Source organism: Nipponia nippon, unplaced genomic scaffold (assembly GCF_047370975.1).
Source record: "Nipponia nippon isolate SJK-2023a ecotype South Korea unplaced genomic scaffold, ASM4737097v1 scaffold_13, whole genome shotgun sequence".
NCBI lineage: Eukaryota > Metazoa > Chordata > Aves > Pelecaniformes > Threskiornithidae > Nipponia > Nipponia nippon.
The window spans coordinates 16,087,707-16,107,520 of NW_028262324.1; the positions used below are offsets into that span (position 1 = coordinate 16,087,707).

The 19,814-nt window shown below is 66.1% G+C and overlaps 2 protein-coding genes across 11 annotated transcripts; one reads left to right on the forward strand and one right to left on the reverse strand.

Annotated features, from left to right (window-relative positions):
* Positions 1-1,303: 1,303 nt before the first annotated feature.
* Positions 1,304-4,431, forward strand: SDCBP2 (syndecan binding protein 2). Of its 3 annotated transcripts, none has more exons than XM_087750205.1 (8): positions 1,312-1,877; positions 2,004-2,088; positions 2,347-2,450; positions 2,642-2,803; positions 3,155-3,330; positions 3,396-3,567; positions 3,704-3,795; positions 3,889-4,431. In XM_087750205.1, the coding sequence occupies exons 1-8, from the start codon at positions 1,824-1,826 to the stop codon at positions 3,941-3,943; spliced, it is 900 nt and encodes a 299-aa protein (XP_087606331.1). In that variant the 5' UTR covers positions 1,312-1,823; the 3' UTR covers positions 3,944-4,431. The 3 variants fall into 3 exon arrangements, with proteins under 3 accessions (XP_087606330.1, XP_087606331.1, XP_087606332.1); XM_087750206.1 differs by having other exon boundaries at positions 1,314-1,877; positions 2,004-2,079; XM_087750204.1 differs by having other exon boundaries at positions 1,304-2,079.
* A 129-nt stretch (positions 4,432-4,560) lies between these two features.
* On the reverse strand, positions 4,561-19,247 carry SNPH (syntaphilin). Of its 8 annotated transcripts, none has more exons than XM_087750196.1 (7): positions 19,229-19,247; positions 18,508-18,571; positions 17,734-17,795; positions 10,566-10,643; positions 9,593-9,793; positions 7,864-8,013; positions 4,561-7,205 (listed from the first exon to the last, which is right to left on the reverse strand). In XM_087750196.1, the coding sequence occupies exons 3-7, from the start codon at positions 17,766-17,768 to the stop codon at positions 6,074-6,076; spliced, it is 1,596 nt and encodes a 531-aa protein (XP_087606322.1). In that variant the 5' UTR covers positions 17,769-17,795; positions 18,508-18,571; positions 19,229-19,247; the 3' UTR covers positions 4,561-6,073. The 8 variants fall into 8 exon arrangements, with proteins under 8 accessions (XP_087606322.1, XP_087606324.1, XP_087606321.1 ...); XM_087750198.1 differs by lacking the exon at positions 19,229-19,247 and adding an exon at positions 18,702-18,833 and having other exon boundaries at positions 9,593-9,694; XM_087750195.1 differs by lacking the exon at positions 19,229-19,247 and adding an exon at positions 18,702-18,833.
* Positions 19,248-19,814: the final 567 nt, after the last annotated feature.

Sequence of the window (19,814 nt, forward strand, 5' to 3'; positions counted from 1 at the left end):
TGTTTATTAGCAGGGGAGCTGCTCTTGTCCCGGGCTGGCCGAGGCAGCCGGGCACCGTCGGGCTAAAAATAACACCAGTAAATAAAATGCTTCCTCCTGGCCTGGCAGGCAGGAGTGGAGGCGCAGGGAGCTGGGACGTGCCCGGCTGCTGCTCCGCGGCGGGGCTGGCCCGGTGCCGGCGAGGTCCTGGGCTGGTGCCACCGGCTCCGGGCCCAGTTGGGTGCCAGCAGGACCCTGCTGCCCGGCTGCTGGGGACACGGTGGCCCATGGCATCCCCGGTGCTGGCAGCGGGACGGCACAGGTGGGTGCTGGAAGGCTGGATCCCTGGGTGACGCGGTGATGTCCCATGGCAGCGGGACGCCCAGGTCCGCCCCGTGCCCTGACTCAGGCGATCTCTGCGCTCGCTCAGGTTTTCCACCTGTGGCGCGGGACTCCCACGGGGCCGTCACGCCTGGCGCGTGCCCCGGGGCCACCGGTGACGGTGGGAAGGGTGCGGGACGTGGTGTCCCGGTCACGGCTGCGTCAGCCCCACGCGCCTGGGCAGCGAGGCGTCAGCAGGAGCCAGCCGCCCACACGGGGCTGCTCACGGCAGGGCACCCCGCTTCACCCCCCGGCAGCACCCTCGGTCCCCGGTCTGGGATACCGGTGGCCCAGGCTGGGGCACAAGGGCTGTGGTGGGGCCAAGCTGGGTGCCGGTGCCGGTGCTGGCAGGGGTGGCACCCGGGGGTGGCGACGCAGTGGGAGGGGGGGCCACCGTGGTGGCTGGGGGGGGAGCGGAGCCCCATCCCTGCTCCCCCAGGATGCCCAAACCTACAGAAAGCCACCCCAATCCCTGTCCCCATCCCCGTCCCTGCAGTGCCAGGGCCCTGTGCAACTTTGGCTTCACCTGCCTCTTCCTCACCTGTGCCCTACCTGCGGGGGTGGCAGTCAGCTGAGGCTGCCTGGCCCCTCCCTGGGCCGGGCACGGCTATAAACGCCCGGGGCCGGGCAGAGGGCTCGCAGGAGCCGGGAGCTGTTGGCAGGTGAGTCCGGGGGAGCTGGGGGTCTCACCCAGGCAGGGATGCCGCTGCCGGGCGGGGGGATGCTGCGGTCCCCGGGCTGCGTGCAGGACCCTGCCCGGTTCCCATGGGGCTCGGAGCTGGGTCTGGATTTGGCCCCTATGCGCTGAGGTTTGAGCGATGCGTTTTGGGGCACAGGGTGCTGCAGGGCAGGGCGGCACGGCTTTGCCGTGGGCACAACACGGGGTGCATTGGGGGACGGAGGGGACTGATGGGGTTTAAAGGCAGTGAGGAGCGATCAGACGGGCTCTTCCCATGGGACATCCACTCCCATAGAATCACGGAATGCTTTGGGATGGAAGGGACCTTTAAAGGGCACCCAGTCCATCCCCCTGCTGTGGGCAGGGACATCTACAACCGGATCAGCTTGCTCAGAGCCCCGTCCAGCCTGGCCTTGGATGTTTCCAGGGATGGGGCAGCTCCCACCTCTCTGGGTAACCCGTGCCAGCGTTTCTCCCCTGGCTGGGCGATGCTGGAATGGCCCCACCGGGAGGGCGGGCGGGCACGGGGAGCAGGACCTGCCACCAGCCAAGCAATGCCTGCGGTGCCCGTGCCCAGCACGCAGCAGTCCCTGTCCCAGCTGCCGGGAAGTGGCGGAGGCGGTGGCCCCGGTGACACAGCCCTGAGTCACGCCGGAGGCCCCGGGTGACAGCCCATCTCCGGCACACGGAGCCGGGCACGCGAGCCAGGAGGGACGCTGGGGGAGAGGCGCCCCGTCCCTGAACCGCCCTGTCCGCGTCCCCAGGCACGGCCGCGGCAGCAGCGATGGCAACGCTCTACCCCTCCCTGGAGGACATGAAGGGCCACCAGATCTTGCAGGTCAGTGCCAGCACAGCAGCGTTATGGGGGGGTGAGCAGACCCCAATGGGTCCCTGTGGGGTCCCTCCCGCGGAGGGTCCCCAGGGCTGGGGGGCATGGCCTCGAGCAAACCCCGTCCCTTGGCAGGCGCAGGCAGCTGCCGGGGTGAGGACCCCCGCCACGACGGTGGTCACGGAGAAGCCGAAGCTCGTCTCGGGCACTGGTAACGCAGGTTGCGATCAGCTCTCCCTGTGGAGGGGGTGGCCGGGGACAGGGGAGCGATGCTCACTGTGGTGAGGGGCTCAGCTGAGACCCCCCAGCTCAGTGCATGGGTAGGGGATGGGATTTGGGGGTTTCTTTCCCCTGGCCCATCCCCTGCCGTGTCCTTTGTGCCGGTTGCTGGCCCATGGTCCCAAGGGGCTCCCAGGGGGAGGCAATGGCCGTGAGTGGGGGACCCCGGAGCTGAGGCCGCCCTCGGTGTGTCCCGCAGCGCCACCCATGCTGTACCCCAACCTGGCTGAGCTGGAGAACTACATGGGGCTCGCGCTCTCCAGCGAAGAGATCCAGAAGAGCCTGCTCCCGGAAGGCAGCACCGTAGGTGTCTGGGCTGGCAGCTCTCACCTGCCCTGCGCAGGACTCCCCCTGTGCCGCAGCATCGCTGCTGGGGATGGGGTCCCTCCGGGGCCGCATCCTGCCCGGGAAAGGGATGCAGCATCCCCCCGAGTGCTGATGTGCGCAGGGCCCCATGGCCCCACTGGCCCCGCTGACCCCCGGCTCCACCGCAGGCGCTGACGCCCGCCGGGCCGGCCCCGGGCCAGCTGGTCGCCCCCCTGAGCGGGAACAACGCGGGGCTGCGCCGGGCAGAGATCAAGCCGGGTGTGCGGGAGATCCACCTCTGCAAGGACGAGCGCGGCAAGACGGGGCTGCAGCTGAAAAACGTTGACCAGGTGAGGAGGCTGGGCTGGCACGGGGCCCTGCGCGGCACGGTGCAGCATGGCATGGCACGGCACGGCGTGGGTCACCGTGGCGTGGCAGGGCACGGTGCAGCATGCCATGACGTTGCATGGCAGGGCAGGGCACAGCGTGGCACAAGTATGACAGTAACGCGCAGGGTGACATGGCACGGTGCAGCATGGCATGGCAACGCGTGGCATTAAATGGCACGGCATGCCACAGTGCAGCACAGCAGGGTGCAGCATGCCATGGTGCAGCATGGCACAGCGTGGCATGGTATAGCATGGCACACAGCACGGCACGGCTGCCCGGTCCCCGTGCCATTGCTCCCCCCGTGTCCCCAGGGCATCTTCGTGCAGCTGGTGAAGGCCAACTCGCCGGCGGCGCTGGTGGGGCTGCGCTTTGGTGACCAGATCCTGCAGATCGACGGCAAGAACTGCACGGGCTGGAGCAGCGACAAGGCGCAGCGGGCGCTGAAGAAGGCGTCCCCGGAGAAAATCGTCATGGTGGTGCGGGACAGGTGAGCAGGCGGGAGGGCAGGCGATGCCGGCGGCGGTGCCGGCGCTGACCGTGCTCTCCCCATAGGCCTTTCCAGCGCACCGTCACCGTGCACAAGGACAGCACCGGCCACGTCGGCATCGTGGTCAAGAAGGGGAAAATTGTGTCGCTGGCCAAGGACAGCTCTGCCGCCCGCAACGGCCTCCTCACCCACCACTACATCTGCGAGGTGAATGGCCAGAACGTCATTGGCATGAAGGTAGGGGCTGCGCACAACCGGCGGTGCAAAACGCGCCCGAGGGTGCCCAGGATCCGGCCAGGGGATCCGTACGGATCTGCCACGGGACAGAGGGCAGAGCTGGGCACCCAGGGGACCCACCCGCTCTCTCCTGCAGGACAAGCAGCTCACAGAGGTGCTGGCAGGGGCCGGGAACGTGGTCACGCTGACCATCATCCCCGCTGTGATCTACGAGCACATGGTCAAACGGTGAGGCTGTGGGGCCGCGGCGCCCACCCCCACCCCGCTGCGGCCCCACGGGGCCCCCAGGCTCCCCCGCTGAGCACCCGTCCCTGTGCCCAGGCTCTCGGCAGGGCTGGTGAAGTCGGCCATGGACCACTCCATCCCCGACGTCTGACGCGATCGCCGCCATCCCAGGGGGCCGACGCCGGCGCGGGCAGCCCCCACGGCCAAGCCTGCGCACGCTCCTGGAAGCTTGGAGGGGCCACTGAAGGCCCCGCCGCAGCGTCCCCAAAAGAAGCAGTTTTAGCACAAAACCCCCATCCCTCTGGAGGCTGGTGGCTGAAGGGGGGCACGGGGGGACCGCCAGCCTGCGATGGCCCCCGCGTCCCCCCGGCCCTCTCCTCTCTCTCATCCGCAGGGATGGGGCGCGTCCCTCCCCCTGGGCCGGGGTCCCCGTGTCCCTGCTCGGGCCAGCGCCCCGCGGGCAGACGCCAAAGGCCGGCTCCAGCCAAAGCAGACACAGACCCAGCGACGTTTATTATCCAGCACAGACAGCGAGTACAGGACAGGGGAAACAAGAAAAGGGGGGTTACAGCTTTTTCAGTTCTGTATTTAAAAAATATATTATATAGATTTGTCTTTCAAATATAATCATTACATTTATTTCTTGGCAAAGCTTTGGATAGTCTAACAGACGTGTACACAGATCCACAAATACATTGCACAAGAGGTGTATATCCTAGCTCCGCTTACATCGGCCGCCCCGGCTGCCTTGCCGCCGTTCCTCCCCAAATACTTCACCCGGCACCGGTGCTGTGCCGGCGGCTGCCGCTGCCTCCGCCGCCCCCAGCGTGGGCAGAGCTGCTGCCCCGCGCCCCAGCCGCCGGCCGGGGGATGCGGGGAAGCGCCGGGGATGCGGGATGCAGTGTGTGCCCGCGCAGGGACCGGTGGATGCCGGCGCGTGGAGCATCGCCGGCTCCCAGGGCGCCTGGCCGGCGGCACCCACGGGCGGCGGAGCAGGGTGGCGGGGGGAAACACCGTTATTTCAAGTCACGAAGAAGCCACAGACATTCGTGGGGCGGGAGCGCCACGTGCCCGGGGGAGCCCCGAGTCTCGCGCCTCGCCAACCCCGCTGAGCAATCCTTGCTGTCTTTGCTTTTCAAAAAAAACAACAACCAAAAAAGGCATTTTTCTGGAGGTCACCAGCAAAGTGGGGATTCGGCTGGGCCGGGGTGGGCAAAGACGCTCGGCTCTGCCTGCATGGCTCTGCCTGCATGGCTCTGCCTGCATGGCCCTGCCCGCACTCCCTCGCTGCCTCCCGGCAAAGGCATCCACAGGGCAGGATCGCCGGCATCGCCGCTGCCAAAACCCCAAGAGCCCGTGGTCCCGCTCCACGGCAGCCAAAGTCGGGGCTGGGGGTTTCCCCGCTCCGCTCGCCGCCGGCTCGGCCCCCCCAACACCAGGGCTTCAGTCTGTACAAGAAAAAAAAGTTAATATAGTGCAAAGCAAAGGGAGGGAGGGACCGAGGCTCCCCCGGGGCCGCTCGGCCTCGCTCAGTGGTGTGGGAGCCACAGCCTGGTTCCATCCCAGTGCGGGGAGCGGCTTGAAGAGCGGCCGAGCAGGGCCCAGCCAGGGCACCGTCCCGCCAGAGGGAGGAGGACGGACACCAAAGCGGATCAGCAGGCTGGGGTGAAGGTGCACGGTGGGCTCCCACCACCTCCCAAACTGGTCCAGAGCTGGTCCCTGCGTCTGGGTGCGTTCCCACCGTCGTCCTGCCCGCAGCCAGGCTTTGCTGTCACGGTGCAACCTGCACCTGGAGCAAGAAACGCAGCCGGGGGTCCTGCTGCGGCCCCCCCGGCTCTCCCCGCTGCCGAGCGGCTCCCTGCCGTCGCCCGCCCGCGGCAGGGCTGGCTGCGGGGCAGGGCACAGACCCCCGACAAGTGAGTGCAATGAAGGGTGAGCCCACCCCGTGGGGTGCAGCCCCCCCACAGCCGGAGGCACCGCAGCAGCAGCCGGGCAGGGGCGTCCATCAGGCAGGGGGTCGCAGCGTGCCGCTTGGTGCCACGTCCCGCGTCGCCGCTTGGCACCTCTCTTCCAGCAACGGTCCTTTCCCTCCTCCAGGATAAAGGATCTGGAGGGACAGCATGTCCCCACACACCCACGGACCCCCCCTCGCCCCTTCCCACCCCCTGGAGCTGCATCACGAGCTGGAGCCGACGAAGGACCCCGGGAGAGCGGGGACACACTGGGGCTTTACAATCAGCGGTCGGGTCCGTGGGGGCGTCGGGGGGCAGCGGGGCGGGGGTCAGGGCTGGGCGCTGCCCCCGGGGCTGGCGACGGGGCGACAGCCCATCCTGCGGATGGAGTGGAGGGCCACGGTGCAGCAGCCCCGCAGCAGCGAGCTGATGTTGTAGATGGGTTGGCCCTGCCGGCGCTGTGAGCGGCACAGCCAGGCCACCGTGGGCACCGCCGGCACCACCACCGCCAGCAGATCCACGATGAAGTGGCGGCTCCAGTAGCTCTTGGAGGGGGCGGCCTCGCAGCCGGTCACCTCCATCGTCTCCTCCTCCGCCACGCAGGCGATGGCCACAGAGGGGCTGGCGCTGGGGGGCTGCCGCACCGCCGGGTTGCAGGGGGCACCCTCCTCGGCGCCGGCACCCGCTGTTGCGCCGTCGGGCTCGGCCACCAGCAGGTCCGTGGCCCCGCCAGGGTTGGAGAGCTCGGGGCCGGGCACCATGTCTTCCATTTCGGAGACCCAGGCTGAGGTGGGGCTGCCTAAGCTGCAAGCCTGGGACTTCATCACCTTCTCCAGGATGGTGTCCAGGTCGGGCTGGCAGGGCACGAAGTCCGTCTGGATGGCCCGCTCCTGCATGCAGCTGGCCTGCACCCCGGCCTCCACGCCGCCCCGCAGCCCCAGCAGCTTCTCATAGGTAGAGCTGGGGGGCAGGCGGGCGCCGGGCTCGCCTCCCCCCTCCAGCGGGTCCGTATGGCCGGGAGCCTCCTCCGCCCCCACGAAGCCACTGTCGGCCCCCTCGTCCAGCGAGATGGTCTGTGAGCCCCCCACGTTGCGGTCCCCGGCCCCCTGGTCGCTCAGCTTGGTGTAGGTGGAGCTGCGGGTGAGGGAACGAGCCGGGGACCCCCCAGCCGACTCGCCAGCCCCGTCCTCCTTCAGCGCCCCGTTCTGCGCCACCTCCATGCTGTGCAGCAGCGTCTCCAGCTTCTTGTTCTGGATGTTGATGTCCACAAAATACTTCTGGAGCCCCTTGTCCTTCTCCAGCAGGTTGTTCTTCACCGTGTCGATGACCTGCTTCAGCTGCTTGATCTCCTTGCGGGCCTCCTTCAGCGCCAGCTGGGCCTCCACGCGGTGGCACTCCTCCTCGATCCAGTCCTCCTGCATCCGCGACAGCTGCGTCTTCAGGTCCTCGATCTCAGCATCCCTGCGAGAGACGGGGAGGCCACGGCCGTGGTGCTGAGGGGGCTGTGGAGCCAGCCCTGTCCTCGTGTGCCTGGCACTGAGTTGGAGCCAGATCACCCAGTAACACCTGCGGCTGGGACCCACGGATGGATCCAGGGGCTCGGGAACCCTCGGGGCGATGCTCAGGGACCCTCGGGAGCGATGCTCAGCCCCTTCCTGGAGGGGATGCAGAGCCCAGGACTCCATGGGGACGGGCAGGTGCCCTGGCCGGGCGCATGGCAGCTGGCATGCCAGCGAGGACGTGCCTAAGCCCGAGCGGAGCAGATGGGGATTAGCCACTCTCTGACGCTGAAATTCAGAAAAAGCGTGGCAGAGACTTAACTGGGGGCACAGGGGAGAGCGCAGCCACTGCAGGTGGGATGTACGGGCTCCGCGGCCCCCCAGTCCACGGCTCCCCGGTTGGACGGGCAGCAATGCCAGATGCCCGTGTGCCTGCAACGCCATGAACCTGCTGCCTGGGCACAAGCCCAAGGACAAGATGCGGCGGCGGGAGCCAAGAACCCCCCAGAAGGACCAGTGCCCTATGGGAGCTGCCACCGCAGGCAGTGGTGGCTGGTGCCGGGACCCTTCCCAGCAGCTCCCGTGCCAGGGTGGTCTGCGCCCGCTGCCCCCGCGCTCACCTGTCCTGCAGCCGCTCCTGCGTGTCCTTCAGGCGAGCTTTCAGGTGCCTGATGCAGACCTCCTTCTGCTGCAGGGGCGTCAGGTACTGCTCCGGCGTCGGCGGCTTTATCCCATGGTTGTCGCTGCAGAGGTTGTACTTGGCCGAGCGCCTGCGGGGACACGGCCGTCACCCACCCGCCGGTGCTGGCGCTGGCGTGGGCTCGGCAGAGGGACCCCAAGGGAGACACCTCCTCTCGGGGCGTGCAGCCCCGTAGCACACCCCGAAGGAGCCCCGTGGGCCGGAGGGGCAGAGTGGGTGTCCCAGGGTGCTGTGCCACTGGCAGGAGGGTGGGTGCAGCTCCCGAACCCGCTGGTGCTGCCTGCGGTTGCTGAGCTCGCTGCAGAGCTGCGGGCTACGTCAGGGCAACGGGTGCATGAGCAAAGCTGGGAGCAGGTGGGCGCCAAGGTCTCCCCGTGCCCAGAGCGAGCTTTCTGGGGAATGGCAGACGCGGATGGAGACCCCAGGGTGGGCTCAGCCCCATCAGAGATGGAGGCGGAAGATGTGTGATGGCAGGGATCAGGCTGGAGCAGGGCTGGAGCTGGCAGCCATCCTGCCCGTGGAGAGCAAGCTGGGGCATCTGGCATCTGGCATCTGCTCTGGGTTGGGACAGCGGCACGTCCGGACCCTCCTCGTGCCGCCACCGGGGTGGATGAGGTGACGTCTCTGGCCCAAAGCCCAGGGCAGCGTGGAGAGCAGGGGCTGACCGGGGACAGGGGACGGGGCTGCGTGTCCGGGCTGGGAGGCAGGCAGAGAGCTGCGCGCAGCACGAGACGCTCCTGCATGGCAGCAGGGCGGCCCAAAACCCCTGTGCACCACAGCAGGGTGGCGGGTTCTCTCTGTGCATGGCAGCAGGGCAGCCCAAAACCCCCATGCGCGGTGGCAGCAGCCCAGCAGCACCAACAGCCTCTGGCCAGAGCCATAAGCAGTGCGTTCGGAGCAGCCAGGCAGGACCGCGGCCTTGCAACGCCCCGTGGCAGCAGGACGGCCGCTGCTCCCTGCTGCGGCGTGCACGGGCCCTGCTCCCAGGTTACCCTCAGGCCCCTCATATCCCCCCAGATTTGATGCCACCTCTGGGAGCTGGGAGGTGACTGGGGACAGGCAGCAGGAGCCCAGCCTGGATGGCCCGAAATGCTGGCGCAGGCTGCTGTGCCCACGGGGCTGGGGCCGGTGCCTGTCCCGCAGCTCGGTGCCCGGCTGGGTTTATGCCCTGAGCACACCGGGAGCTCCCCACTGAGAAGCCAGGCTGCCACCTGCTCTTGCCAGACCTCCGCCGGGCAGCACGAGGGGATGGAAATGAAGCTCTTGTCCACTGTGCCCTTGGTCCCGGAGGACCCAGGGTGCTCCTCAGAGTGCAGGAGCAGCGGGAGGGACGCGTGCAGCGTGCAAGCCACAGCCACGGCAGGACGGGAGGGAAGGGGACGGGGCGCTGGGCTGGCAGGCGGGGGTACGGGGAGGGAGAAGACACGACAACGATGGCAGAGAGGTTTGGAGGAAGATGGTGGGGGTCTTTGCGAGACACACCAGCGGCTCTGCCAGCTCCGGCTCCCCCAGCCGCCAAACGCACAGCCTCGCTCCGCCGGCCCCTGTGCTCCTGTCCCCGTTGGGCACCGGCACCGGCAGCACGGGTGCTGCTCCCCCCTGCCCGGGGGCACCCGGCAGCCGCCCTGGGGCCACGGGTGATGGGTTACCTTGGGGTGGGGCTGCTGTCGCTGCCCTTGCAGGAGCCAGAATTGCTGCTGCTGCTCAGCGAGGAGGTGCCGTAGGTGTCCCTCCCGGGGGGCGAGGGGCGCCTGGAGGCAGGGAGAAGAGGCTGTGTCTCAGGCCGAGTGGCTGAGGGCGCTGAAGACTTAAAGAAGGAGGCAAAGCCACTCCGTCCATAAACCCCGCGACTGCCAACCACCACACCGAGAACACACAAGACAAAAGGACAAAACAAACAGCAGGGATCAAAATGGCACGGACACGGTGACGGGTGCAAAGGCAGGGCTGGGGGGCTGCCCACCCGCTCCCCCCACCCCGGCGTGGCATCCCTGGATGCCGGCGTGGCATCCCTGCACCCCGAGGACCAGGAGCCCTTTGGGACCCCCCGGGAGTGTGGCCCTGGCAGAGCTCGAGCCACCCCGCTGCCAGCTCAGCACCCCGGCGTGGGCAGATCTGCCCATGCTGCCGGTGGCAGCCAGTGCCTAAATAACGGCCACCCATGTCATGGAGACATCTGAGGGGGATAAATGGGTTTTTTTTTTCTCTTTTTCCCTCTTGCTCTTTATCACTGCAGCTCAAGGAGAGGCTTTTCAAGGGCTAACACACCTCCTAGCTTCATCACCCCAACCCCAGCGGCCCTGTGCCACTGCCCGGGGCCGGGGCCCTCCGCTACCGCCTGCCTTTGCCTGGACAGACAGAGGGGTTGGTCCTGGCTGCGGCAGAGACGGACAGAGAGGGACGGAGGGTGCAGCACTCGGGGGGCTGCATGCACGGACGGGGAAGTGCTGTGCGGCGGGCAGCGACATGCAAACCCCCGAAAAGCCGGGCTGGGGGATTCGTGCTGCAAAGTGGCAGCTTGTGGTGTAGGTGGGGATCGTTCCCTCCCTGCTGCCAGCCAGGAGAAGTGCCGGGCAGGCACCGGTGCCTGGTCCCAGGGGCCAGAGGCCGAAGCATATTCACCTTCGTGATCCGGTGGACGAGCGTCTGCTCCCCGGCAGAGACATTGCCGCGGTGCCGCGGGTCCTGGGCGCGGGAGAACTGCAGGTTAAACGCAAGAGAAAGGAGGTGAAGGCAGGGAAACGGCCCCGGTGAGATGGGAGCCACGCAAAGTGCCAGCACAGGGGTCAGTCCCTGCACCAGAGCTTCAGTTCAGTCCCCAGGGCCACCTGTACAGGGACAGATGTGGACTGCATCCCCTGCACATCTGGGCTCCACTCCCTGCCTGCCCCCCACGGCCCAGGAACGGCGGGATGCTGCGTGCCCAGGGTCCTGCCCCGGCAGGGCGTGCTGCGGGCACAGGGTGAGGGCTTCTCCAGCTGTAAGGCAAAGGTACCTGCCCACGCTTGTGCTGCTCCTCTGCCCTCCCAGCAGGCAGCTTCTTCCAACACACTCTTGCTCCATCCCCTCGGTCTAAAGCCCCTTTCCCACCAGTCTCCAGGCATGGGACAAGCTTTCCCACGACCCCAGGTCCCCGTCGGGGAAGGGAGGCCTGCCGCAGGGATGCAGGGTGCCTGCAGTAGTGGCATCCCTCGGGGCAGAGGTGGGACGAGGGCTCTGACACCCAGCCCCGGACCTCGCCGAGTTTCTGCCTGGGCCGGCGGCTGTCCCCGCAGCAGGCTGCGCGCCTGCTTTTCCTTAATTAAGTCAGAATCACTCGTTCACCAGTGAAATCAGGTAAGGAAGCACAGATCCCTGCATGATGCGGCAGCAGCAGCTAATCCCTCGGGAAACACAGAGCCCATTTTCCTGCAAATAAATAGGCCAGATCCAGATGCTCGCAGCAACCGGCGGGAGCTGCTCGAGGAGGCAGCACCTCGGGCACACGCAGGGATGTGAACTGCTGCAGCGGAGGGAGCTACGGAAAGCATCCACTCAGCACATCCATCCTGCCGAGCATCCCATGGCACCGCCGCGATGCCCCACTGCGCTCACAGGCTGCTGGGGACGGCCGGGACGGTGGCACTGTGTGGGCCTCGCCCCATCCCCGAGCCCATTCGTGAGGCCGGTATTTGTCCCAGATTTTGGCAGCTCCAGCCCAGAGCAACGCAAGCGATGGGACCGGCCAGCTGATAATCGATGGGCAACTGGAAACGCTAAGTGCTGCTCGGCCACGGGCCAGGGAGCGCGAGGAGCAGGACAGGAGGGGGAGGCAGGAGAGGAGGAGGGAGCACGCCCGGCTCACCCCAACGCAGCCTTTTGCATTTGCCACCCCAGGGCTGGTTTTTTCCAGGCTACCTCCTGCCTAACGCTCAGAGCCCACAACGGCCAGCCCAGGCCTCTCCTCTGCCCAGGATTCACTCCCTGATCCCCAAACCAGGGCACCGCAGAGCCCAGAGAGCCGGAGCAGAGGAGCCGGCGACGTGCAGCCACGGTGAACCCCCAGCCCCGGCAGGCACGGTGCCCTACGCCGGGCCGGTGCCAGCATCCCTGGGACACAGCAACCGGGATCTGGGGGTCCTGCTGCTCCCCTCCGGGATGGATTTGCCAGGGGAGGACCTGGGCAGAGGGAGGCAGAGCTCTGCCTTGCCGGATAACTGCTCCTGAGTCGGCAGTGTGTGCGGTGGCTGCGGGCTTTGCTATGCAGCAGCGTGAATCAGCATCCAGCGCAAGAGCCGAGCACGGCCCCGGCGCCGGTGGGAGCACCCTCTGGCAGCGCCATGCGGGGCTGCGGCACAGCCCAGGCTCTGGCTGCGGGGCCCGCAGAGCTGGGCAGCGGGGCCAGCCCGTCCCTCGCTTTTCATGCTGCAAGCTGCTCCCCGAGCAGCTCTCAGGCAGGGCTTTAGGGAGATTTGCGGCCACAGGGATTAATTCCTCACTCTCTCGCAGCCCCAAGCCCCGTGCCCCGGCCCGTGGCAGCCCAGCAGTACCCGGCATCGCCGCTGCCTCCTGCTCTTCCCTGTTGACAGCAGCTACCTGCACGCAAAGCCGCTCTGCTCGGGGCTCCCTCTGTCCCGGCAGCACTGGGGGGTTAATGCAGCACCAGGCAAGTGCCAGCACCGTGGATGGCATGCGTGCGTCTGGCACACAGGCTGGTACCATGCCAGGGGCTCCCGCAAGCACCCCGCGCTGCACCCCAGGTGCCTGCCCCAGTACCTGCAGCTGGGAACGGCTCTGCGGGGAAGCCTGGATTCGGCCTCGTGCTTGGCGAGCTCAGTTCCTCCTTCCCTTCCTCCTCCCACTGCTGCAGACTCGCCTGGCGCCCACGCCGAGGCTCGATGCCTCTCGCGGCGCTGGCAGGTTTTAGGGGGTGAGAAACTGAGAGCAGCCCCGTGCTGCTGCCGCAGGGAGCCCGGCCGAGGTCTGCCAGCGGGCACCGAAATCCCGTGGAGGGGGGAGCACCATCCTGCGCCCTGCCTGGGTCCCTGGCTCCCGAACGTGATGGGCTGCGCATCCCCTCCCGGCCGGGTACCGGCTCTGCCACGCCAGGCTGCCCCAGGGCAGCTTGAACAAGCAGGCTTGAATTTAATCACCGGTAATAAATTGTCACTGCCTTTATTGCCAAAGAATCAAGGGGCCGTTTCAGTCTCCCCAAAAGCCTCACCGTGCCCACGGGCTGCCAAGGACCGGCAGGTCGGGCAGACTTAGCACCAAAGCTGAAAACACGCCTTCCCCCATGGTACATGGCTCCTTTGCGTCTAAAGGCAGCACTTATTTGCACGCAGAATTACCGCTATCGCATGGACCGGGATGAGCAGCTATAGTGGAAAGGGAGCCTCGCCATGAAAGCAAGAGGAAATCCAAGCTTATCTTATCACATTTGAAATGCAAGAAAGGGAGAAGCAGTGAAGACCTTTGCTTTTCTGGTGATTTGCAGAGGGGATGCCCCTGCCCTCCCGTGGGACCAGCGCCAGCCCGGCCCCCACCTCCCTGCAACGCCTGGCACTTCTGGCGGCTCCGGCTCGCTGCCGCGGCTGCTCGTTCAGCAGGCATTAGGAAAAACACACAGAGAGGAAATGAAAAGCGTTCAAAGACGAAAAACCACCTCCCCGAGCACGCTGCACGCTCTCCAGCGAGGAAGACGATGGCAGCCACAAGGGCCAGGAAACACAGGGGAGTAACCAAGAGCAGGCCACTAAAATCTAAACACCATCTATAGATGGGCTTGGGGCAGGAGGTGGGCAAAGCTGCGAGGGCAAGCAGCAAAGAAGAAATCCCATAAAAACATGGGGGTGGAAAGCAACCCAAGCCGGGGCAGAGGGCGGGCAGGCTCAGCGCTCCGCAGCAGAAGCATCGGGGACCAGGCCAGCAGAGCTGCCCACGGCCGGCCCCGTGCGCGAAAGGCAGCTCCCGCTCATCACGGGAACCCCAAAAATGAACATCGGGAGCCTCGGCAGCGGGAGAGGAAACCCGCAGGCCTGGAGGACGACGTGCCACTGCCAGCGACTCCTGGTCTGCAAACCCCAAGTCACGCAAAGGGGGGATGAGATAAAGCCGGGCTCATGTGCCAGCCGAGAGACGATGTGGCGAAGAGATCTCCTCCACCTTATTTTCATCTTTGTAGAACGAGGAATATGGGGAATGTCTTGCAGGACAGAAAAGAAACACGGGAGAATCCCTTCCTTGTGGGTTGATCCTTATGGAGCTGACGAAAAGAGCTTGTGGCCCAGGAGAGGGGACGTGTCCACGGCACAGGCTCTGGAGAGACCCCGAGCAGCAATAACCCGGCATCAGAAATGCGCTGAGGCCAGTGACACGAACTGCAAACGCTGATCCCCGCAGCCAGAGTTCATCCCCACACTGAGACGCGCAGTCCCGGCTCCAAGCGCAGCCTGGGCTTGCAGTTATACAGAGATTCTAACAGCCACTGCCAGCGCGAGCGCACGGGCACCGGGAGCGAGGTCAGGGCGATTCGGGGAGCGCTGGCTTGTCCCCGTGCCGGGGGGACCAGTGGGGCCCTGCTCAGCGCAGCACCTCTGCGGCCGCGCTCGCTCCCCGGGGATGCTGGTACGGGCCAGGGTCTGACGGTCCAACTTACACCAGATCCAGAGACGATGTTGCAAACCACCTATACGCATTTCAGCATCTTGCAAACCACCCCAACACGCAGCTCGGGGGACAGCAGGATGAACGCTGCCCGTTGCAAGGTCTAACGCTCTCTCCTAGAGCCACTGACAGCAAAACTCCCTGCGAATCTCCCGGCCCATAGTGGAACAGAGGCAGCTCTTTTAAAAACAGCAGCCCAAAATAGTGCTTATTCTGTGCAACAGAATTAGCCTGGGGAATTCACGCTAAATAAAAGCAATGGTCCTTGAAAAGGAAACAGCCGGCGTCGCAGCACGAGAAGCTGATACCCCACGCAGGGTGGGATGGAGCACAGCCGGGCACAGGAGCCACTCGGCCCCAGGACTGGCGACCCCCCGCACCGGCACGTTGTGCCGTAACTGCTCTCCAAGCACTTTCCGTGCCTGCTGTGGTCAGCAGTGCTCAGCAGCAGGCAGGGCTCAGCAGCAGGCAGGGCTCAGCCCCGGGCAGGGCTCAGGCAGCCGCTGCTCCCCGTACCGGTAATGGTGTCCGGCACCGGCACCCCCGGGCATGGCACGTGCCCCGTCCCCGCCAGCACAGGTTGCTCAGCCTCCGCACGTCCCCTGGGGCCGAGAGCCCCCATGCTGCCACCACCCTGGGTGGGCAATACCATGGGGCTCCAGGTGCCCCCAAGCTGCATCCCCCAGTGGGTCCCCAGCTCCTGCCGGCTGCAGAGGGGATCTGGGGCACCACCACCCCGCAGATCACACCACGACAGCGATGCAAAGCCAGGCGGGTGGCAGAGCAGCGACAGAGGGGTGACAGAGCACCAGCAGAGACCCTGAGGCTCAGCCCGGTGCCCCAGGGGGGGACTTCCCCAAGAACTGCGGCTCAGCCATCATTTTGGGATTGCTGCCCTGCAGAGATGCCTCTTTGGCTCGAATGCCGACACTTCCCCGCTCCACCCTGGATCCCCCGGCCGCGCCAGCAACGGGCAGACGGGGCTGGGCAAGTACCGCTCCTCCTAGAAGCTTTCTGCGTGGGCCACGGGGCCATGGGACGGCCGGAGAGACCCTCGCCATCGGCTCGGTGAAGCCTCTGATGGTTCCTCAGCTTGTTCCTCCGGGGGTTTCCCAACTGCAGGCTCTCAAGTTCGCTCCCGCGAGCTTCTGAGGCACCTCACTTTGCTCGATTTCTGCAGGGTTCAGAAGGAACCAGCTGCTGTGCTGGCCCGAGCTGCCCCACCAGCTCGTCCCGTCCCTGCAGGGAACACGCAGAGAAGGTGCAAGAGCAGGCGGGCTCGTTTGGCAGCTCCAGCCCCAGCCCTCGGCACGCAGCTGCCCTGGCCCAGCAGCCGCTGCATTTCCCCGGATTTCTCGCTCACTGCTTCTTTTGTCGGGGTTCCCATCACTCTGCCCGCTGCTGGATTCCCTTGTTTTCCTTAACGCATCCTGCCTTAGGATCGTCTTGCAATGCTGGCACCAAGCCCAAGCGTCTAAGAGCAGCTTTACCAATTCTGCAGAAACCTCGGGAGAAGAACCGTGCCCCCCCGCGGGTCCCTCCCCACCGGGCGGGGGGTGGCCGGGAGATTTTCAGCCTTCCAGGACTAACAAGATTAAAAGCAGAAAGCAACAGGCGGAGGGAAATCACATCTTCGTTTTTGCGGGGAACAAAAAGGGCTCCTGAGGAGACCTCTCTGCCTTTCCGACACAGCCTCTGCTTTTCCTTCAGGCTAAAAATAAGCAAAGCGCTGAACACGGCAAACAGCCGGCAACCTGATCTGGGACGGAGCGCCGCGCCCCCAAACCAGCGGCAAGGCCAGGATCAGTTTGTGTTTGAAAAGGGACTGGGATGCAGTTGGGTGGTGGTGGGAAGGAGCAGGATCCGGCAGCCAGGGCCGAGGCTGGCAGAAACCCGGCAAAGGAGGGGGTCAGCGCCGCGGGCACCGCGGGCACCATCCGAGCTGCCGGCGGCAAACAGCGGCTGCCTGGTGCACAGTGGGGACCACGTCTGCACTCCTCCTTCTGCCACAGGGGATTTTTTGGGAGACAGGGGCTGCTTTGCTCCTGCTCGGGAGTTTCCAAGGGAGCTGGGAAACTCTGCTCCCTGCTCCAGCAGAGACGGGGTCATCCCAAAGCAGCTTCGCCGGGGTCCTGGACCGAGGGAGATGCTCCAGTTCACGCCAGAGCACAGCGCTCGGGGCAAGAGCAGGGACAAAAAGCACAGGATGTTTATGCAACACCACTAGAAAAATCAATTTTGCTAAGAGTTGTTGTATCCCGTAACAAAACGGGAGCATCTCCTTTTATTCTCGTTTGTTATAAAATGCTGAGGTGACACCCAGAGATCACAGGCAAACAGAGACCATTCGAAAAGATCGGGTTGTGCAGCTCATCACTTTTCCCGCTGACCTGGCTGCGGCGCCAAACGAGGAGGTGGCAATTCCTGACCCTCGTTAGCTAAAAATAAGGTGTCCGAGCAGAGGGAAGGGGCTGGTCTCTTCTGGGGCCCCTGGAGGCAAAGGGAAAAGGGAGAAGAGCTCCATGACAAATGCCGTAGCCGCAGCAACTGCCAGGAGAGCAGGAGCAGGATACCCGGGCTGCCGACCCTACGGCCTTACCCGAGGCTGGGAAGGTTGGGGATGCACGTGAGATCACGCCGCACGGCCCATCCTGTGCGGGTGCTCTGCTGGGGAGCCGAGCTGAGGACCGGTAAGCAGAAGGAAGAGCCCAATCCTTCGGGATACGAAGGCAAAAACATGGAAGACAAATCCAGCTTCCAGCACAACAGCTACTCCTCCCCTCCGCACCCCGCGCGGTCTCGGCGCGGCGGAAGCAGGTCTCCCCTAACCGCCATCCACCTCGAACAAGGGCTGGGAAAGACGGGGGTCACGGAGGATTAGCCCTGGCTCTCCGCACCGCTGGAATGGCCTACTTGAACAGCGGACCAAACCTCGCGTCGCAGCCCGCTGCCGAGGCGCGGGCACGGGCATCGCCCTCTCCTGACCCCCCGGCCAGGGACCTCTGCAGCCCTGGAAACCGGGATTGGCACCTTCGTGCACAAGGTCACAGCACAACACTGCCTAGGGAGGGGGGAACGCCGGGATTTTATGAGCACAAAAAATGCACGGCAGCGGGTGTTTCTGCGACAACCGGGCAGCACTGACCTTGCTGGGAGGAGAGGAAAAGAGCCCCGGCTCATCAATCAGCTCCTGCGCTTTCTGTATCCCTTCGGAGATGGAGCATTAAGCCATTAGATAATAAAATCTCAATCGCACAGAAGCTCCAGCTCCTGCAACGCCCCGTGGTGCCAAGAGATGCTGTATGGATGCTGTATGAGCAGATGGGGGTCTGGTGCATGCGATGGGGGTCTGGTGCATGTGATGGGGGTCTGGTGCATGCGAGGGGGGTCTGGTGCACGCAGGGGGTGTCTGGTGCATGCGATGGGGGGTCTGGTGAATGCAGGGGGGGTCTGGTGCATGCAGGGGGGGTCCAGTGAGTGCACTGCAGGTCTGGTGAGCGCCATGCATCCCCGACGCATGCTGTGTGGGTCTGGTGCATGCAATATCAGTCCAGCGCTTGCGATGCAGGGCCGGTATGCACGATGTGGGTGCGGGCGGATGCGATATGGGTCCGGCAAGCGTGACACGGGGTTGGTGCGCGCCGTGGGGGTCTGGTGCATGCAATGCAGGTCCGGTGCATGCGTTGCGGGTCTGGCGGGTGTGACGTGTGTCCGGTGCATGCGGGGCGGAGGGGGTCCGGTGCATGCGATGCGGGTGTGCTGCGGGCCCGATGCGTGACCCCCCCCCACGCGTCTCCCCGCGATGCGGAGCGCCCCCCCCCCCGAGTCCGCCGCCAGAAAGGGATGAGTCACGGCGGCCGCGGGGCCCCGCCGCCCCCCGCCCCGCACCGCGCCCCGCACCGCGCCCCGCACCGCTCACCTGCGCGGGGCCCCGCCGATGTCCGGGGCGGCAGCGCCGGCGGGGGCGGGGGGGGCTCAGCGACCTGGCGGGGAAGGGAGAGAGAAGCGGCGGTGAGCGGCGGCGGCGGCGGCGGCGCGGTGCGGGGCGCGGTGCGGGGCCGTGAACCCCCCCCCCCCCCGCCCCAACCCCGCGCCCTCCCCCGTCTCCATCACCTGCGCCGGCCTCCATGGGTGCGGCGGGGCGGCCGGAGGGATGGAGGGAGGCAGGAGGGAGGGAGGGATGGAGGCAGGGAGGCAGGAGGGAGGGATGGAGGCAGGGAGGGAGGGATGAGCCTTGCAGCTGCGTAATTTGCCTCCCTCCTCTGCGCTCTTAAAGCGACGGCAGCGCGGGTGCCCCCCCCCCCCCGGGTTTCCCCCCGTTTCCATGGTAACTCCCCATCGCCGGCCCGCAGCGCCCCCAAAAAAGAAAAGAAAAAGAAAAAAACGCCGGGTTTTGAGGTTCCCCCCCCCCCCCGCCCCCGGCGGCGGAGGGCGGCGGCCGGCCCCTGCCCCGCGTAACCCCGGAGGAGGAGGAGGAGGAGGAAGGGGGAGCCGGGGCAGCGCTGCGCTGCGGCCACCCGGCCCTTGGCATCGTGTTTCCCCCCCCCAGGCGTCGTAATTTTCATCCACCCAGCCCAATGCTGAGCGCATCCGCGCACCTAATTAATGACGCATTTCTATCAAGTGAAATAAATAAATACATGCAAATCTTTGCCTCGTGAGCCACGGGCCAGCCGCCGGCGGCCGGGTCGCCAGCGCCGGGGAGCGAAGAGCAGCAAAGCCTCGGTAAAACCGAAGCGGGCTGGCATTCGGAGCGGGTTCTCCCAGCGCCCTCCCCGCTCGCTCGCTGGGAAACCGTGCTGGGAAGCGCTGGCACGGCACATCTCGTCCCTCGAGCGCGGTTACTCATGGTACTGCCCACATGTCGCCTTCTGTAGCGATCGAGCTTAACCTTTCCGAGTTATTTCACGAGCAAACGCCTCAGGCGAGGGTGCTGGGCGCTCCCTGGGACCCCCCGAGCGGCTCGCTGCGGCCCACGCGGCTCGCAGCGGGGCTTCGGCTCCATCTCTGCTGCGGTGAGCGTGGCCGAGAGCGCCCGAGGTCGGCCGCGGACGCCCCTCCGGGGACGGGAGAACGGCGAGGCGCACGCAGACGTACACCTCCGTTACACACGCAGCGTCCTACGCGTACACGTGCGCCTACAGGCTTGCGGAGGGGAACTGTTCACGTGTTGGGGGGCACAGAGCAGAATCTGCTCCGGGTTCGGACCCGGACCCGAGTTCAACA

Excerpts from the sequence above, each read along its gene's own strand:
- SDCBP2 (XM_087750204.1), top strand. The coding sequence starts at position 1,824 with ATGGCAACGCTCTACCCCTCCCTGGAGGACATGAAGGGCCACCAGATC. Across the intron at positions 3,568-3,703 it reads AGAACGTCATTGGCATGAAG|GACAAGCAGCTCACAGAGGT; the intron begins GTAGGGGCTGCG and ends TCTCTCCTGCAG. Across the intron at positions 3,796-3,888 it reads TACGAGCACATGGTCAAACG|GCTCTCGGCAGGGCTGGTGA; the intron begins GTGAGGCTGTGG and ends CCCTGTGCCCAG.
- SNPH (XM_087750196.1), bottom strand. The coding sequence starts at position 17,768 with ATGAGCCGGGGCTCTTTTCCTCTCCTCCCAGCAAG. Across the intron at positions 9,794-10,565 it reads TCGTCCACCGGATCACGAAG|TCGCGGGGTTTATGGACGGA; the intron begins GTGAATATGCTT and ends GGTGGTTGGCAG. Across the intron at positions 8,014-9,592 it reads GACAGCAGCCCCACCCCAAG|GCGCTCGGCCAAGTACAACC; the intron begins GTAACCCATCAC and ends GTGTCCCCGCAG.